The sequence below is a fragment of the Saccostrea cucullata genome, unplaced genomic scaffold, assembly GCF_032062105.1.
Source record: "Saccostrea cucullata isolate Sc308-1 unplaced genomic scaffold, CSIRO_AGI_Scuc_v1 ctg5420, whole genome shotgun sequence".
In the NCBI taxonomy this organism is placed as follows: Eukaryota; Metazoa; Mollusca; class Bivalvia; order Ostreida; family Ostreidae; genus Saccostrea; species Saccostrea cuccullata.
In genome coordinates, this window is record NW_026921186.1 from 90,954 (window position 1) to 110,521 (window position 19,568).

The window sequence follows — 19,568 nt, forward strand, 5'->3', positions numbered from 1 at the left end:
TAAGCAAATAACTTCAATTTTCATGAGATTTGTGCAAGTTGTAGAGATTTTACATAAAGTATACTTTAATGTTAGATGAAATATTAAAGAATATTTTGATAAAATTGAGATTTAATTTTTCACCTTCATGTTTGTTGCACTATGGGCTTATCTCTCGTAATGTTCACCCATCTCCTTTGATCGATACACAACTGCATGCTCTATCTACGAAAAAACTCTTAATCGAGGATTGCTATATTGACAAACAGTTGGATGAAACTAGATTATGAAGAGTATCGTTTATGGTCACAATTTCTCAAGTTCTATCGTGTTCGATAAAATGTCCTTGTCAGCAAGTTCTAAATCATTCAATCATTAAGAAAAAAACCCAGACTGCATAGGATTTTGTATTTGTATTGTTTGAATGACCTAATTTAAGCTTGATAAGCTGTGATTTAAGCTTAAGAACACTAGCATTTCGATTTTATATCATATTTTAGTCTTTGACCATTATGATGTAACGCTAATTAAGGTTTTATTGCAAATATGATCTTGTAATGCCAATATTGTGCAATTTAGTTACGGCACAAAGTTTTGGAGAATTTCTCCTATTTTCAGCACTGGCCAACCAACTACCTTTCACTCCCTAATTCTAGACGTACCACTACTCTATGACCAACTTGTATGTTTTCTCCACTTTCTAACCCTTCATTGTCAAGTTAACTGGTCTGTAGAAACAATAAAGGACCAAGAGGTGGATAAAACATAGAGGTCGGCTTAAAAGAATATGTCTTGTATTAGGGAATGGAGGTTATTTAAGGAAGTTCCAATATTGGTTGTACAATGCCAAAAGTATAGGGATACATCCCCAACATTGTGCAGAGAATTTCGTGCAGTAAATGGCACCACATTTGCATTATATACAAGATCTGTACGTGCTGTGCAGTTCTGCAAGTTTTTTTTTTTTTTTTTTATTGGCTCTTACATTTTACAAATTAAGATAAAATACATACATGTAACATTGCAGTGAGAATATATAATCAATATTTCTAATAGGTATATAGACTTTAGATTATCTAAAATAACAATTGAAAATGGTTTGGGCTCTAACTTGTGAAAAGAGAAAAAAAAAGATTATAATATAGATCAGTTTTCCAGTTTATCCAATAATTCTTGCCATTCAATGTAAAAATCTTCTAATTTTCCCTTCGTACAATATAGAAATTTTTTAACATATAATTTTTCCTTTAAAATTTTTTGGAAAACCATAAAGTTCCTGTTACATTGACAATTCTCTTGTGCATTTCTAACAGTATAAACATAGTATTTTGCTAGCAGTAAACAATAATTCAGAACTGTATTATAAGAATTTGTATAAATTCCAAATATCACATTTTGACATGAAATATCTTGGATTAAGCATAAATTCAAACTATTCCACCAAGTCAAAAATTCATTCCAAAATGATTAAGTACTTTCACAAAGATAAAACCTATGTTCTATTGTGTCAATTTCCTTACATGTTTTGCATGATGGTGATTCACTTATACCCATATTATATAATAATTTTCCATGTGCTATAAATCTATGAATTAATTTATAATTAAAAGATTGCAAATAAGTTTCATTATTACATAAAAAAGAAATGGAAAACATATTCTTCATGTCAGATTCTGTTATGTTAATATCAAATATATTTTCCCATTTTTTAATACAAGTTGGTTGTTCAATCAATTGTTCTGTTATGGTCCAGTAATAATTTTTACATTGTATTTTTGAAATTGGACATTTCTTATCATCTATAGAAAGTGTTAATGTATTTCTATTGAAATCAGGTTTTTGCTTTTCCCTTAAAAATTTTCGCCATTCATATGATATTGCCATTCTAATAGACATGTAGTCCAAAAAGGAAATGTTTATACCATAAAGCTGGACTATTTCTTCATGACTTAAAAAAACTCTATTTTCACCAATAATGTCATTTACAAAAAGTATTCCACATTTATACAATTTTTTCCAGAAGATGGGTGTTTTGTTGATCTTGATTTTATCATTAAACCATAGAATTTCCTTAAATATTTTAGGTTCTACACAAACATTATCATAGGTTCTAAATTCCTTCCAACAATTTAAAATGTCTCTATAAAATTGTGGTATTGTAATATCTTCAAAATAAGCTTGAAAAATCATGAACCATTTTGGGTGGTGATTATCAGAACAATACATTCTTTTAATTCTTTTAATCCAATTTAGTCTAAGTGTCTTAATCTGATTTTCAAAGTTTGGAACATTAAGTCCACCCTTATTTATTTTTTGACATGCTACAGTTAATTTAACTTTTGGTTTGTCACTATTCCATATAAAAGTTGATATCATTTTATTTACTTCTTTTATAATCTCATTAGAAATTGGTAACACAGTAGCTTGATAAATAACTTTAGGAATTGCTAGTGTTTTTGTAATGAAGATCCTTCCTATCAGAGTTAAATTCCTCATTTTCCAGAGGTTTAGAATTGCTTTAATTTCATCTAATTTGGAATTGAAATTTTTTACTAAACAGTCATGTTCCCCATGTACACTAAACCAAATTCCAAGCGTAAAGAATAAACCACTGGACCATTGTACAGGTAAGCTGCCTGGTGGATAATTCCTACAGCTACCAATCCATATGGCCTCTGTTTTATTAAGATTGATCTTTAAACCAGAGCAATATTTAAAATTTTGAATGATTCTCAATACTTCAAAGCCTGATTTTTCATCACTTAAGAAACAAGTAGTGTCATCTGCTAGCTGACTAATTTTGAATTCTGTTTCACCAATTCTTATACCATGAATGTTTTTATTTGATCTAATTGCAATAGCCAATAATTCAACGCATAAGATAGATAAATAGGGTGATAAAGGACATCCTTGTCTAACACCTCGAGTTATCTTGAAAAAGGAGGAGGAATATCCATTATTAATTAAGCAACTTGTTATATCTGAATATAAAATGTGTACCCATTGTCGTAACCCTTTGCCAAATCCAAAAGTTTCTAAAACTTTATCTAAATATAACCATTCAACTGTATCAAAAGCTTTTTCAAAATCTACTAACAAAATAAGTCCAGGGATATTTTTTATACTTGTGTAATTAATAAGATCTGCAATAGTTCTTATATACTGAAAGGAAAAAGAAACGCAGGGTAGCATAATTTTCGATAAAAATTTGATCACATGACCGAGAATTACGAAAATTGGTCAGAAGGGAAATTTAGTTACTGTGCATCAAAATCAGTATTCAGAATTACTCAACCATAAAATTTATGACGTCACGTAGGGAAACGCTAACAAGCCCAAAACACGTGTAATTTGATAACGACGAGTTTGTCAACAAATCTTGTTGCATTATTTGATGCATATGAGGTATGCACATCGTTTTTCAATATTAGGACACATTATGAATTTATTGCAATCTTGGCACAGTTTACGGAAGTTCAATGGGGTCTTCATTTCAAACTGCCTACTTAAGGAAAAAGGCAACAACGGTTTACTAAGCAGTCTCTTGTAAATTTTCCCCCATAAAACTTTTTACCCGTTGTCAGAGAGGGTCTGGAATGGTTTTCAATCAACCGTGACGATGACGATAACGCGAAACAGAGCCATGTTACGAGCGGGTTATTCGTCCTGCCATCTCTTAAATCGCCACCTTACTACCACAAAAACAGCCATTTATAGAGTAGACGATTATAATCATTACATTCATACGAAATTTGAAAGAAAACAGTTCCGCAATTTGGTTTTTTGAGCCAGTCAACTTACTGTTGTATTCCTCTCACTGGCGCATGCGCGCGCCGTTTGACTTATTTTTTGCGTGGTTACCCATGCTAAATATAGCCAGGGTTTGAAAGATAAACACTCTGATGAAATTCCATGCAAAGAAGAAACAACACTCTGACAATTGCACGAGAAAGACATTGAAGATAATGAGAGTTTTCGATTTTCACTTTTGGGGGTATCGTCATTTGAGCTTCAATAACTCATTAATAATTAGACAAAATCATATGAGAACTTGGTTTTATCTTTTTGAAAGATGATTTTCAAAGGTAGATAGGAAAACTGAAAATTATTTTAAGAAAAACAAATTTAATTCACCTCAAAAGTTTACCCTGCGTTTCTTTTTCCTTTCAGTATATTTTCTCCTATGTATCTATTTTCAATGTAACCTGTTTGATCAGCACCAACTATGTTAGGCAGTAGATTTTTAATTCTACTTGCAAGAACTTTACCTAATATTTTATAATCAAAATTCAGTAATGATATTGGTCTCCAATTCTTTAATAAAGTTCTATTTTTATTTTTTTTTTTTGCACGAGAGTAATTATTCCCTTTCTTTGATCTGGAGAGAGAGATAATTGTTGATAGCTTTCATTTAAACTGTTTATTACCAGATCTTCTATTTCAGGCCAAAAGTACTTATAGAATTCAAACTGAAGTCCATCACTTCCTGGAGATTTATTTGGTTTAAATTCTTTTAAGATATTTTCACATTCATCTTTACTTATTGAACCTTGGCATGTTAGAGAATCTTCTTTAGTAAGTTTTGGAATATTTTTACCATTCACAAAGTGACTAATGTGTTTTTGATAATTATTTTTTTCCAAGTTAGTTGAATAAAGATTTTCAAAGAAACTTTCCTCTTCCTTGAGAATTTTATTTTTATCGCAAATAATTTTATCATTAACTACTAACTTATCTATACATTTATTTCTGTAATTTCTTTTTTCTAAAGACAAGAAATATTTTGTAGATTTTTCTCCCTCTTCACACCATTTTGTTTGAGATCTCAATATTATTCCTCTAGTTTTTATGTCTGTTAATACATTTAATTTTTCTTTGATTTCATTTAATAAAACTATATTTTCTTCAGATGGATTTGCCGATAGTATTTCATTTTGTTCATTTAATTCTTTTGAAAATGTTTTCCTCTTCCTGCCTATTTTTCCTTGCCTTTAATTTTGAATATTTAACAATAAACCCTCTTAGTTCACATTTAATTGTGTCCCATTTTAATTGATGGTTATTTAAATCCGTATACTTCTCTTTTAAACAATTGATAAGTTCTTTTGTTTTCAGCACAAAATCTTCATCTCCTAATAATGATGTATTAAATTTCCAAAACCCAGGGCCTCTATTATGATGGGTTCTGCAAGTTGCTTGAAGACTTTGGTTTTCTCCATATTTTATTGTATGACTTATTAACCTTCTTTTTAGTCAGATGACAGAAAATTCAAATCGAACGAGTTTACCGGTCTGTCGAGACGACAATAAAGAGTTAGGAGATTGATAACACAAAGTGGATGTTTTAAAGATGTGTCTTGTATTAGGGAATAAAGGTTATAAAATCAAGTTGCAATTAGATGTCTAGTTCTAAAAGGGGAGAAATACGTCCCCAACATTGCGCAGAAAATCTTGCAAACCTTGCACAGTAACAATATTTTTTTTTATTAATCATGTAACAGCATATTTGTATCAAGGGAACTGTAATTTCTTGTTTAAGACAAATACATCAATTTCTTCAACTAGCTTTAAAGCTGTTGTTGATTTCCTTCTTTTATTGTATGGTCTCGTACTGAAAGTTTAGATATCAGTTGCATAAAAAATGAATAAAAGTATTGTTTATATGCAAGATTTCTCAAAATCCCAACAATTTTATACCTTTTCTCTTTTGCATGAAATGAGAAGAAAATAAAGAATATCCAAATTGTGAAAAGAACAAACACAGTTTCCCTGTTACTCTTATTCGAGTATTTAGACATTTAATTAAAATCTTTTGAAAAATTTCCCATTGCAAGTAGCTATGAATTTCGATGAAATAATGGATGGAATTCCTAAAACGGAAATTTGTATCTTCCTGATATCATAGGATGTTAGCGGGCAAAATTTCGGCGTTTCAAAGATACAAATTCTCTTTATATTAAATATCAGACAAGAGAAGGAATTATTAGGAAAACCTGATTATACACTTCCTATCTGTAAGCATTCGGTTTAATTTAGTTTCTAAAGAGTTCCATCCTTATAGAAAAAGAATTTTAATTTTCCCTTAGGTCACATGCCTTTTTCCGCCTTTTTATGAGCAAGGACACAAAATTGTCCGCACAGTTAAAAAAAAAAATAATGAGAAAAACAAATTTAAAAATAACCCCGCCCTCTCTCTTTCCTTTAAATAACTGAAATTTAATTCTTCTTTACATTAATATCATTTTCACCTTCCAAGACACCAGTTCATATCGGAGAAGTACTTCTGATTTAAGTTTGACTTCCAGGGACACAAAGGTAGAAATGACAGGTATGAAAAGATTTTTTCAGGTAGCTTAGATGTTTTGATTTTTTTGATTGTAGGATCTTTTCAACCAAAAACAAAACAAAAACAAACAAAAAAAAATAATAATAAATAAAATAAAGAATTAAAGAAAAGAAAAAAATGTTTGAATAATTTAACATAATCTTAAACAGAATTTAAAAAAGAATCTTTTACATTAAAAGAAGATTAGTTCATTTTCTTGGGTCTTCAACTTCAATAGATACATGTGTATTGACGAACTTTTTATCAATTAACAATACATTTATACCTCGACTCATCATATCCTAATGAACTTGAAATAAAAGATACCACAGAGTCTGAAAAATCTGTTTCTAATTTGGATGTGGATGATTTATTACCAATGAATATATGGGAACAATATTTATTATATTGACAAGGAATAAACAGCGGGTGTGACCGGTCCCTCTGATGTTTTGGAGACCCGTGTTTGCTCTGCTCCTGTTTTGTGGACTTTTGATGTTGAATATTGTTCGTTATCTCCGTATGTTTCCCGATGACTAAAGTTGATTAATTCAACGAAAGTCATTCTTTAATTTCAGTTAGATTCAGTAATTTGATTTTAAAGATACGTAAATTTTTCTTGAATTTTTGGGGGGTCACGACAAGGAGCACACGGTGGGTTTGACCGGTCGGCAGGTATGCTACTCATCCACCTGATCCACCTGATGTTTTAGAGGTCCGTGTTTGCTCTGCTCCTGATTTGTATGGTTTGAATGGACTTTAGAGCTTGAATTTTTTTCCAGACCTCCATATATTTCATTCAAGTTTAAATGTCTACTAAACGATAAAATCAGAAGCAGAGCAAGCACGGACCTCTAAAACATCAGAGAAAGGATAAGGTGCCATGAAGGAATGAGTATCCCCGCGAACAAAAAAAATTAAATGACAAACGAAATTATTTTAGCTTTCCAATTGTCAACATTCTTATTCAAGAAGTAATTTTCTACTGGAGACATGGTAATAATTTCTCTCAAATTATTCAAAATTCAACAATTTGTATCATGTACTAGTATGTTAAAATGACACATGCTACACATAATTTGAAATGATCATTACATAGGGCTCAGGCTGGTTAAATCATCATCAGGGAATACTCACTCCTCCTTGGCACCTGATCCCAGCGCTGATATTTCCAATAGTTCGTGTATATACCTTTCTCACAGTTCGTTTATAGATATTTTAAGATCGATTACTATCAGAAAAAAATTTTAACCTTGTCCATAACTTTTGAAAAGTTACATGTAGGGCTATAGCTATCATATTTCAAATATACAATCCTTGTGACAAGACCACCATTCGTTAAATGGTTATGATAATAAATTGTTACCTTTTTCAATAATTTCTTTCCAAAACATCAAATGCACAGACAGAAAAATCCACTTCATTGTTATCCTTTGGTTAAAATCAAGGTAAATATTATGATAATATGTCATCAAATATTGTAAAACAATATATATGTTACCAAGTGTAAGAGAGAAATAATGCTTAATGATGCTGAAAGAATACATGCATTTCCACGAAATTGTCCGGGTTTTTTTTCATGCAAAATCTGGCAAATTTTACTCAATTCGTCTCAGGATTTAAGGTGGAAATGATTTAAGCAATATTATCTTGAAACATGGATATTTTTCAATGAATTTTAAACATTAAATTATTGGCTTTAATAATTACCAAAAAGACTTAATCAGATCTGTTTTAGTATGTACATCGCATTTTATCACTAGAGTGTAGTAAATGTCAGTATCATGATATAAGTATTGGATTTTTATGCAGATAAGGTTGTAAGTGAGAATATTTTTTTTTAAAGTTATGTATGGTGTTTATTAATTGAAACATTAAAGCTTATATAACTTACATATGAATAAGTATTGCACTGTTATAAATTATAGATGCAAGTTCAGTTTGGAAGAAGTGGCAGGAAGACTCTACATCAGTCCGACGTTTTGGTTCTGATGTTTACTACAAATACAAAGCACACTGGTACTGCAGAGACAAGGAAGGGCGCAATGGCTCTTTTCTCAGAAAATACAACGGAGTGGGAAATTCCATAGAATTCAGAGCATATATGGTGTTTAATTCACAGAAAAAGGATTTCGTGGAGCAGCATGGATGGAAGAATCCCACACCCGAGGGCCTTGGTAGTATTCCCTTCCTGAAAATGTCGGGTGCACGCCTTCCAAGAAAGTAATAGGGGACAAATTAACGATAAAACATGCAACTAAATGAAACATTGACATTCCAAGTAATAAGATGTCGGATAATATGATAATTTATGTATTGTTTATAAAACAAGACACAATAAAATCTTCCAAACAAACGTTCTGGATAAACTGATAAGTGTGATGACTTTAACTTTTCTATCGCAATTTCCCTTACTTATGCAGCAATATACCATGGGGTGCGACCAGTCGGCAGAGGATGCTCACTCCTCCATGGTACCTGATCACACCACTGATTATTACATTTATATGACTTTATGATTATTTTTTGCTACAGGAAAATATTTCTTTTTCCTAAAGTTTGACACATGTTTCAAGACATCATGCATGGTGAATCTCACTTTGTTTCAAGATTATATTTTATTGATTGACCTTGAAAGACCACAAGTGGAACAAAGCTTATCGATGTAACATTTGCAACATTTAAGCTTTATGTAGTTTGAATCCTGTTCAAATTGTACTAATCACCTTATGTCAAGTTTTTGTATAGGAAGTCTCTCAAAAATATTTTTGAGGTCGACATTTTGTAGCAAAAATTTCCAACATTCAAGTACACTATTTTTATTTTTACAAGTACTTTGAAAGTTTTAATACATATCCTTTCTTCGTAAGTAAAAACCCGTCTATCTTGCAATAAATATACAAAGCTTGAAGTTTACCAATCAAACTAGTATATTAAAATGAATTAAGTTTACAGAAGAAATGAATCTCATTCATACACAGTTAAACATTTTAATGTTTATTCTATAAAACACACTGTATATTGGAACACTAGTAAATAAAACATTGGTAGAGCCCCCTATATTATAAAATTACCAATGTACTTAATATTAATGGTTTATGTTTTTATTATAATCATAAATAGAAAAAAATTATACTGGAAGGATATGGAGGCCTAAACACATTTTACCTAGAGTAACTCCTCATGTGTTTCTTCACAGCATTGAACATTATCTTGTAGCTTATCCATTCACTTCTTCAGACCATATTATCATCATATCTGAACCAACACATATTTCGCCATATTCTCTCTATAACAGACACGCCCTCTCTGTCTAACACAGAATTATACTCGCTGTCTAACACAGAATCATACTCTCTGTACCTCACCCTGACAATGACATCCACCGCGACTCTAGGAGAAACCTCACCTTATCCACTAATTTGTATATATTTGTTACACAGAGTGTCGCCTCACATGTTTTTTCACCTCATTAAGAAATGTTTTGTCCTCTGTCAATTCATCTTTACCCCACTAATTCTTACTGTACTCAATCATTCTTCGTCGTATCCACTCTAGAACAGACACACCCTCTTTGTCTACCACAGAATCATAATCTTCGTACCTCACTCTGAAATTGACATCCGCCCCCGACTCCAGGAGGAACCTCACCCTATTCAAACGATGTTTGAAAGACATATCAATCACTGCTTTCAACAGGGGTCTCACTTCAAACTCATCATAGGACTGTATCACCTGATTGACATCAAGACCCATATCTAAAAGATGTTTTAGAACCTTACACTCACTTTCTAGGACTGCAATATGTAATTCTCCCAGTGTCTCCATACGCCACACTCTTCTCCGTGTCACCACTACGTCATCCTTACTATCAGTCATGACGTCACTGTGTCTTATATCTACCAAACACTCAAACAAATGTAACCTCAGTCTAGCTAACTGACTTTCATTTTTGTTTTCTAATAACTGTTTTACAACACACATTTTATTTCTAATAAGGGCAATATAGAGTGCTGAAATACCGTATTTATTACTGATAGTTGCGTCTGCACTGTAATAATTGAACATTCGTATGACAGCAGGAATAAAATTTTTATTTTGACAAACAACTGTATAAATAGGGTTTCTGCCTTCCTTATCCTGCATATTAACATCGCCCCCTGCCTTTAGCAGCTTACTCGCTATATTCATATATCCATTCTTAAAACATTGCTGTGACGTCATGCCTTTGTTCTTGCAGTCTAAAAATTTACCTGTAGCCGTCCGATAATAATAATTACCAGTCTGATAATATATTATCAGACGGCAATGATATCAAAATCGGACGGTATTTAAAAACAAAAAGAAGAGTGGAATAAGTTAAATATTTCCACCAACCCCCGACCACCCCCCATCCCCTCCAAAAAAAAAGGAAAAAAATTAGGGAAAGCAATCGCAAGGAAATTAAGTTGCTACAAACTAGAAAATCCATGAAAAAATCGAGTTTAAACCATCTTCAAAATTAATTATTCCCATCTTTTAAGTGTTTTTGATACAGCACTTTGTATAATCGAATTTAAATCCATTTTTGAGAAAAAATCGGCAAATTTATTTCTTTTATAAGGATTGTTTCTAAATGGCTGCACTTGTAAAAGCTGAGAATTTCCATTCTATAAACTAAAACTTCAGGATGAAAATTCGCATGTTACTTTCCATGGTGACAGTGGTAATTTCACCCCCAAAAAAAAATTATGCACAAAATAAATAAAAATGTTCCAAAATAAAAAAGGAAATCCTTCCCCACCGGACCCCTGTCCTGCTTATCTAAACGACTGCCATTGAATGAATGAAATGAAACAACAGCTCACTCACTCTTTATCTGTCTCTTTTCTTTTGTCCACTTATTAGACGGGTAAAATACAATTGATGCCTAAACTCCCATTGTGTTATTATCGGACTCCTACAGGTAATTTTTGGACATTTAAATGGCAATGTTTTAAGTAAGATATATGCCTCATACTATTCTATATGTAAAATTATCAGACAGTTTTCGGCCCTAACGGGCCTCAAACAGTCTGATAATTTTACATATAGAACAGTATTCGGCATATATCCATTACTTACATGCTGCTGTCAGTGGTGTATCATATTCACCTTTTAAATTGACATCAGCCCCTTTCTGTAGTAACTCATTTACTACACTCACATGTCCACGACCACACGCTGCAATCAGTGGTGTATCACACCTATCTGGTAGATTGACATCAGCCCCTGCCTCTAACAACTCGCTTACAACACTGATATGTCCACTACCACACGCTGCTGATAATGGTGTGGCACTTTTACATTGTTGATTAACATCGGCTCCTGTCCTTAGCAACTCCTTTACTACATTCAGATGTCCACCTTCACATACGTCTGTCAGTGCTGTATCATCAAAAACATGCTGATTGACATCAGCCCCTGTTTTTAGCAGCTCTTTAACTACATTCAGATGTCCACCACGACATGCTGCTTTCAGTGGTGTATCACGTCGACCTTGTGGATTAACATCAGCTCCTGCCTTTAATAGCTTTCCAACGTCACATGCTGCAATCAATGGTTTATAATATGCATATTTCAGAATGAAATCCGATCCTGCCTCAAGACACTTCTTTCTTAAACTCATATAAATGTCTTCATTTACTCTTATCGGTAGTTTATAAAATTGGCCTTTTGAATTGATGTCAGCTCTTGCCTTAAGCAGCTCTTTCACTATATCTATATGTCCTTTTTCAGATGCTGCTGTCAGTGGTGAATCATCATCTCCTTGTAGATTGACAGCTGCTCCTGCCTTTAGCAATTCATTTACTATACTCAAATATCCACCACGACATGCTGATATAAGTGGTGTATGAAGCTCACTTTTCAGATTAACATCAGCTCCTGCCTCTAGCAGCTGCTTTACTGCGCTCAAATGTCCACCTTTACATGCTTCAGTCAGCGGTTTCTTAAACCCACCCTCAACGTTAACATTAGCCCCTGCTTTTATCAGGTCCGTCATTATACTTATATATCCACCATTAATTGCTGCTATCAGAGGTATATCAATATTATTGTGTAGATTAACATCGGCCCCTATCTTTATCAGTTCCTCAACTAAATTCACATATCCACCATTAATTGCTGCTGTAAGCGGTGTAGTAAGTTCACTGTGTGAATTAACATGAGCCCCTGCCATTAGCAGCTCATTCACAATACTCTCATGTCCACCCGTACATGCTGCTGTCAACGGCGTATCATTATCACCTTTTAAATTCACATCAGCTCCAGCCCCGATTAATTCCTTCACTATACTCTCATCTCCAAAATTACATGCTGCTGTCAACGGAGTATCATCTTTACCTTGTAGATTAACATCAGCTCCGGCACCGAGCAGCTCCTTCACTATACTCATATGTCCACCCCCACATGCTGCTGTTAATGGTGTATCAAATTCATCTTGTCGATTTACATCAGGACCTGCCCAAAGTAACTCCTTCACTAAACAAAAATATTCGCCCTTAGATGCATCTATACCAAAAAGTTCAACAAAATATCCACCCCTACATGCTTCTATCAGCGGTGAATCAAATACACCTTCTGGATTTACATCAGCCCCTTTCCCTAGCAGCTCCCTCACTAAATTTATATGTCCACATTTACATGCCGTTGTCAGTGGTGTAGCAAACTCACCGTTTAGATTAACTTCGGCTCCTGTCCTTAGCAGCTCCTTTACTACATTCAGATGTCCACCCCTACACGCCGCTATCAGTGGTGTTTTACGTTTACCTTGGTAATTGACATTAGCACCTGCCCCCAACAGATCATTCACTAAATCCACATGTCCATTTTTACATGCACATGTAAGTGGTGTATCAAACTCAGTTAGTGGATTAATATTAGCACCTGCCCTTAGCAGCTCCTTTACGATCGTCATATATCCATACTTACATGCAAGAGTCAATGGCGTTCCATATTCTTCGTGTGAATTAACATCAGCCCCTGCCTCTATCAGCTCCTTTACAACATTCAGATGTCCACTCTCGCATGCAGCTTTAAGTGGTGTATCATCAGTCATTTTATCAGAATTCAAATATTGAGACCACGTGTCAATTGAATTTCTTTTCAGATATTCAATAAATATTCTTACAATTTCTAAATTTCCATTGTAACAACTCAGCAACAATAAACGTTGTTGTTCAGAAATAGATCCATCAATGTCAATGTCAAAGAAGCTGAATGGCCATACATTTGTTGAATTATTTGCTCCAAAGCTCATTTCCCCATGTTTTGATGAATTGTTTGAATCAGGATTAAAAGAATTCAAAAATAGTTCACTCTCGGTTTCTTTTAAAATATATTTTAGGATCTGATTGTGTCCGTAGTAAACCATCCAACTGATAACCTTCACACTGAATGTTCTTCCTTTTATAAAATCCTCATTAACCAACAATCACTGTCTGAACCACTCCTTGCTCCTTATATCCCTCTTTCTACTTTCCTCCCTCACACGCTCCCCTTTACTCACTACCTTAGACACGTCTTTCTGCACAGACAGAAATAAAGATTTTAACTCTGTGTAGGACTTTTTTTTTAATACCTCAATAAAAGCCTCACATACCTTAGTGTGTTTTAAAACATTATTAATATAAACATCATAAAGTTCCACATTTTCTATATCTCTGAATAAACGCTCTGCTAACATAGAACATTGCTCCTCTCCTAACCTTATACAGAGATCGAATGACTGCATTTTATTACTGTTTTCAGCACTTAATACTCCCTTCTCCCCGTTTTGTGAACTTTCACAAGCAGTGGTTTTTCATTTTTATCTCCACTATCGACTGCAACATTTTCCCTCGCTTGTTTATTTTCATTCTCTAATTTAAGCATTTCATCTTTTTGAATCTTTACATAGTTAGCAATATAATTACTACTCATAAATTGTAAAATGAGATTTGGGAATTGAGAACCAAAATGATATGTAATGATTTCAAACATTGAGTCATGAATAAAGGTATACTCAGAACCACAGAGTTTAGTATATGTCCCCCCCATTACTGATAATGCATCAACAAATTCAAAAACGTGCGTGTAACTTCTAACTTTACAGCTATTCAATGCTTTTAATTTCATTTCACAAAAAGCCTTATTCTCTGTGTCTTTTATTATTTCTTCTGATAATTTATTGTCATTTAACAGGCATAAGACCAACGTAGCATAATGTAATCTATTTTGTTCATGCATTTTGTCGAATTCCTCTGAAAAGTATCTAGCGGGATGGTAAAAAACCGTTCAACATTGTTTCTAAATTTCTTCTCTTTTGAGTATAGTTTAAACAAAAGAGGAAAAATTGCAGATACTTCTCTCAGTAATGTAGGGGACAATAAATCTTTATCCAAGCTGTGTTTCTGAAGAATCGCTTTTTGTCATCATCATTCAATGCATTTTCTGAATTGGTAATCTAACAATAAAGCTTCATGATAATAAAGATGATGACTTTAACTTTTCAATCGTCAACTTCCCTTATTTATGCAGAAAAATACCTTCATCACCTGTATACGGAGTTTATATCTCTCGATCAGTTGATTCGATATGGAAGAGCATTGCTATGTACGAACAATCTCTAAAACAAGATAAGTTATTGACAAACAAGTTGATGAAATAAGAATATCAGCAGTCTCTTATTAAAGTCTTCATTTCGTAAGTTCTATGGTCGATACAATTACCTTGTCAGCAAATACAATCTATCATTAAGTAAAATACTGACTGACGTTTTATACACACTGATTTTTCAGCTGATATTTCCGTTTTCTCCCGAACATGACAGGTATTGCACGGCGGGTGTGACCGTTCGGCAGCAGATGCTCATTCTTCTATGGCACCTTATCCCACACTCTTATGTTCTGGAGATCCGTGTTTGATGTGCTCCTATTGTGTATTGTTAAATGGCATTTTGTGCTCGATTACTGTTTGTTATCTCCACATATTTTATCCACTCTGACGAACTGTCAAGGTCTTTTATGTTAAGCCAGTTGTCTGGTGTGATTTTCAACAGAATTCATATTTAAAAAAGAATAGGACTTCTCCTGAAAGATCAGCGTTCTCTAATTTTTTCCCTTTTAAAATCAGTGATTTAATATTCTCATTGATAATTGTTTTTACATCACCAGAAATGACGTGTTCAGAAGGACTATTGTTGTAGGGTCAGGAAGAACACGAACAAGTTTCAATTGGAGGATTATGTTTCAAATGTTTGATATTTAGACATCATAGATTCTTGATATTAAAAAGATTGGAAGCAATATTGGATGTTTATTTGTAAGTTGTGATCTTCAGCCTGAAAAGAAAGACCAGAATCTCTGACGAGACTGTCGCTCTACCGGTTTAAACTTATAAAAAAAAGGAAGAGAAAAATAGCATTGAAAGATGAAACTCTGCGACAGCAAAACTCCAGACTTTAAAAAATTATCGTTGGTTAAGATATTTTTTCTAGGCAAAGATTTATTGCTAGCAAATCAAAACTGTAGGAGGAGTGGCATTTTGAAAATATTTCAAAGAAATATCTATTATTAATAACCATGGCAACACCGTTCATCCAAATCAAGAACCGCTAAATAGCATATCTTAGTGTGGTATCTTAGTGTGGTGCCAATTATATTGAAATCAGACCAAAACTGTAGGAGGAGTAGCATTTTGAAATATTTCAAAGAAATTTCTATTGTATTGTTTACAGACGGACAGACAGACAGCTAGACGGACGGGTGGACGATGGACACCTTATTATCGCACAAGCTCTTCGACTAAAAGAGCTAAAATTAAAGAAGATGGACATTACAGTAAGTTTATTACTTACTCAAAATAAGAGTAAAATTCATATGAGGTACAAATTGAATATTACTTGAAACAACATTACTCTAATCGATCACAAATTGTCCACTGATTTGATTAACAAAATATCCATTGAAAACTGTAACAATTGAATTGAGCAACATACTGTAAACTTATAACATTTAGCTATTTATCGTTTCTAGTGCTTTCGGCGGAAAGAAAGTCGTGCTTATTCAAATACACTTGCAAAATGTCTTGCAGTAATATACAAATTGAAAAAAAAATTAAGAGATAAGCTAAATCAAATCAAATCAACAACAACTTCAAAAATCAATTTCCGCCAAATATCGTACATGCTGAATATAATACATTTACAGTTTTACATACCATGAAGTATAGGTATATATAGACAGTTATATAAAATAATATCTAACCATTTCGACAAAAGTTGAAAAACACCAGATGATCTAAATGTATGTCTGAATATATTTCTGAATATACAATGACACGTTCAAGTTCAATTAAAAAACCTATCAATAGACAAAAAATAATGCTCAAAAACTGATGTATATGTACCTTAAAGTAAAATGAATGATAAGCATCGTTTTTAATGTTTTTATAGTGTGACTTCATAAGAAAAATATATTAACAAATCTTTTGACTCTTTTAAAGATTTATTCTTAAAATCTGCCTTTTTTCATTTCATTAATTTTTTTCATTTTAAACAAATTCAATAATATATCATGCATCATATTAACACATTAATATACAATATTTCAAGATAAAAACCATTAGAGACAATCCGGGATAAAACCTTAAAGATAAAGTGTAACTGAGCATTCACATAATTTTGCAGCAACTCTCATATGATATGAACTTGATTTTTAACCTAACAACTGTCGCATAACATCAAGAATTTAAAAAAAGTGAAATATTTTATCAAATATTGGATTCTTATCTTTATGTATGTCAAGGATGAACAAGTAAAATTTAATAATTTGTAAATAATGACATTCTCCACTCATTGACAAATGTGACTAAAATTATTCCCCATATGCAGAATGATTCAAAATGATAGTGCAACTAAACATGTTTTTAACCTGGAGAGTTGGGCAATTTATATGATTTACAACAACACATACTGAATAAACACAGATCAAAACAACCTCTTACTGAAACAATGCAAATCTGCATGCCTATAAATATTAACAAATCAAAACTTCAAGACTCCTTTTAAAGAGCTTGAGAATTAAGTCAGGATATATGCTCTTTTTTCCAAAATATTTAATGTAAATTTTACGGAGAAACTTTTTTTCTAATGAATATCTATCAACTCTCACGTTTCTTTTCTTTATTTCGCACTATCTTCCTCTCAGTACGTTTTTGGTAGTCAAACAATTCTTTGATTTTTCTAAACTTATTTAAAAGTCACCATGTCCTCTCTAGAACCGACACACTCTCAACATCTAACCCAGACATCAAGACTAATTCCACCATCATTTTAACCTTGTCCAAGTTCACTTATCTCTCTTTTACTGACTTGCACATTCCTCAATACAATTAGCACTAATTTGCCCATATGCAAAGATTACTAAATAAGTATCACTTATCCTATAAACTTACTCAACATTCGTCTTGCTTGACCTTTACTGACTGCCAATGTTAGAGTATCACAGAATCATATTCTCTGAACCTTACCCTAATAATAACACCAACAAATCCGGGAGAATATCCATCTAAAACTATGTCCAACAATCAGTGTTAACAAAAGATGTTATAGATAAAACTCAAAATTTTAATCTTCAATACTTAGAACTATTGAGTAAATATTACAATTTAAGTAAAGAGTAAAGATTTTATTTTAGTAAAGTATTACATTACCATTACTTCAACAATTTGGGCATTAAATTACCATAACCATTACTCTATTTTCTTAAATCAATGCATTTTATTACTTTTACTTTAATAAATAAATGCATTATCATTACAACATTACTTTTCTTTCTTTTATGTTTTTAAAACTAGAAATATATTTTTTAAAAAGTGCAATGTTGGTTTTCATAAGCATGTATTCACCCCCTTTAATACTTAACATGATAAAAGATCACTCAAATTTGATTTCAAGTTTTTGCATATATTGCACTGCCAATAACTCACATTCACAGAAAGTTCAAACTTTTAAATTGGTAGTTATATAACACATGCACAATATCCACCTTTTGTATAACTATCGATGTCATGAAGCAATATTTTACAATGTACTTTTGGGGCTATTTAACCCCTGCCTAAAATATCTAATAATAAAGCATAAAGGCTATTTTGATAAGTACCTTGTGAAAATAATAAATGCATTGACAAACTTTTTTCAAAAAGTAGACAGGATATACATTTTGACCTGCTAAGCACAGAATGCCTGAATGTCTTATATTTTCTTTTGGTACAATGAAGGATATGGAGATAACGAACAGTGTTCAATATCAAAGTCCATAAAACAATACAAAATAGGAGCAGAGCAAACACGGACTTGCGAAACATCAGAGGTGGGATCAAGTGCCATGGAGGAGTGAGCATCCCCTGCCGACCGGTCACACCCGCCGTGTGCTCCTTGTCATGATCAGGAATAACGGAAAAATCCGTCGTCAATTCAGTGTATAAATAATGGACTATCAATTAGTATGAAAAATCTCAGTCATTATTTGACTCAATGATAAACTGTATTTGCTGACAAGGTCATTTTATCGACCATAGAACTTATGAAATGATGACTTTAAACGAGACTGCTGATATTCTTGTTTTGTCAACTTGCTTGTCAATAATTTACCTTGTATTAGAAATTGTTCATACGTAGAACATTCTCTTGCATATCGAAACAGTTTAGATATATATACTCCGTATGTATTTTTCATGGTCGGTACAAGCTAGACCAGCTTAATTAATGTTTTAAAATCACAGTCAGGAGAAAGGATTGGTAATTTTGAGCATTTCTCCAAACAATGCATTGTTTTCATTGTTACCTAAATACGGAGGCAAAGACGGTGTGTTTTTGTGACATTCTAGCTATGCAAAAGGTGATAATTATTAGTTTCGGTGTACATTAATTAGTGTATATCTCATATGCGATTTTAAAAAAAATAGACTACCATAAAATTCTTTGTAATCAATTCTTATCTGAAATAATTTTGAAAACTTAAATGTAACGGTACGTATACTTTCAACAGAATAAAAAGTATATTTAAATAGAGACAGCAGAAATATCCAAATAGGTTAAATTTTTGAATTAAATTTTATCATTTGCAAAATAATAATAATAATAATAATAATAATAATAATAATAATAATGAAAATAAGTAAATAAAAAGATAATTTTCATCACCTTTGTATATTTTAATTTCTTTTTAAAAAAAAATAGGTAAATACAAAATATTGCTTTGTA

At 32.4% G+C, this 19,568-nt stretch overlaps 2 protein-coding genes across 2 annotated transcripts; one reads left to right on the forward strand and one right to left on the reverse strand.

Annotated features, from left to right (window-relative positions):
* Window positions 1–6,232: 6,232 nt before the first annotated feature.
* Window positions 6,233–8,572, forward strand: LOC134259393 (uncharacterized). Its single transcript, XM_062741978.1, has 2 exons — window positions 6,233–6,307; window positions 8,233–8,572. The coding sequence occupies exons 1-2, from the start codon at window positions 6,301–6,303 to the stop codon at window positions 8,529–8,531; spliced, it is 306 nt and encodes a 101-aa protein (XP_062597962.1). The 5' UTR covers window positions 6,233–6,300; the 3' UTR covers window positions 8,532–8,572.
* Window positions 8,573–9,817: 1,245 nt separating this feature from the next.
* On the reverse strand, window positions 9,818–13,382 carry LOC134259394 (ankyrin repeat domain-containing protein 17-like). The gene is made up of 2 exons (XM_062741979.1): window positions 11,408–13,382; window positions 9,818–10,203 (listed from the first exon to the last, which is right to left on the reverse strand). Exons 1-2 carry the CDS (start codon window positions 13,380–13,382, stop codon window positions 9,818–9,820), a joined length of 2,361 nt encoding a protein of 786 aa, XP_062597963.1.
* Window positions 13,383–19,568: the final 6,186 nt, after the last annotated feature.

What these genes read in the sequence shown, in the direction of transcription:
- LOC134259394 (XM_062741979.1), bottom strand. Translation starts at nt 13,382, where the DNA reads ATGACTGATGATACACCACTTAAAGCTGCATGCGAGAGTGGACATCTG. An exon ending in TACACCACTGACAGCAGCAT is followed by an intron (nt 10,204 to 11,407) that starts GTAAGTAATGGA and finishes AGTGTTTGGTAG; the next exon opens with ATATAAGACACAGTGACGTC.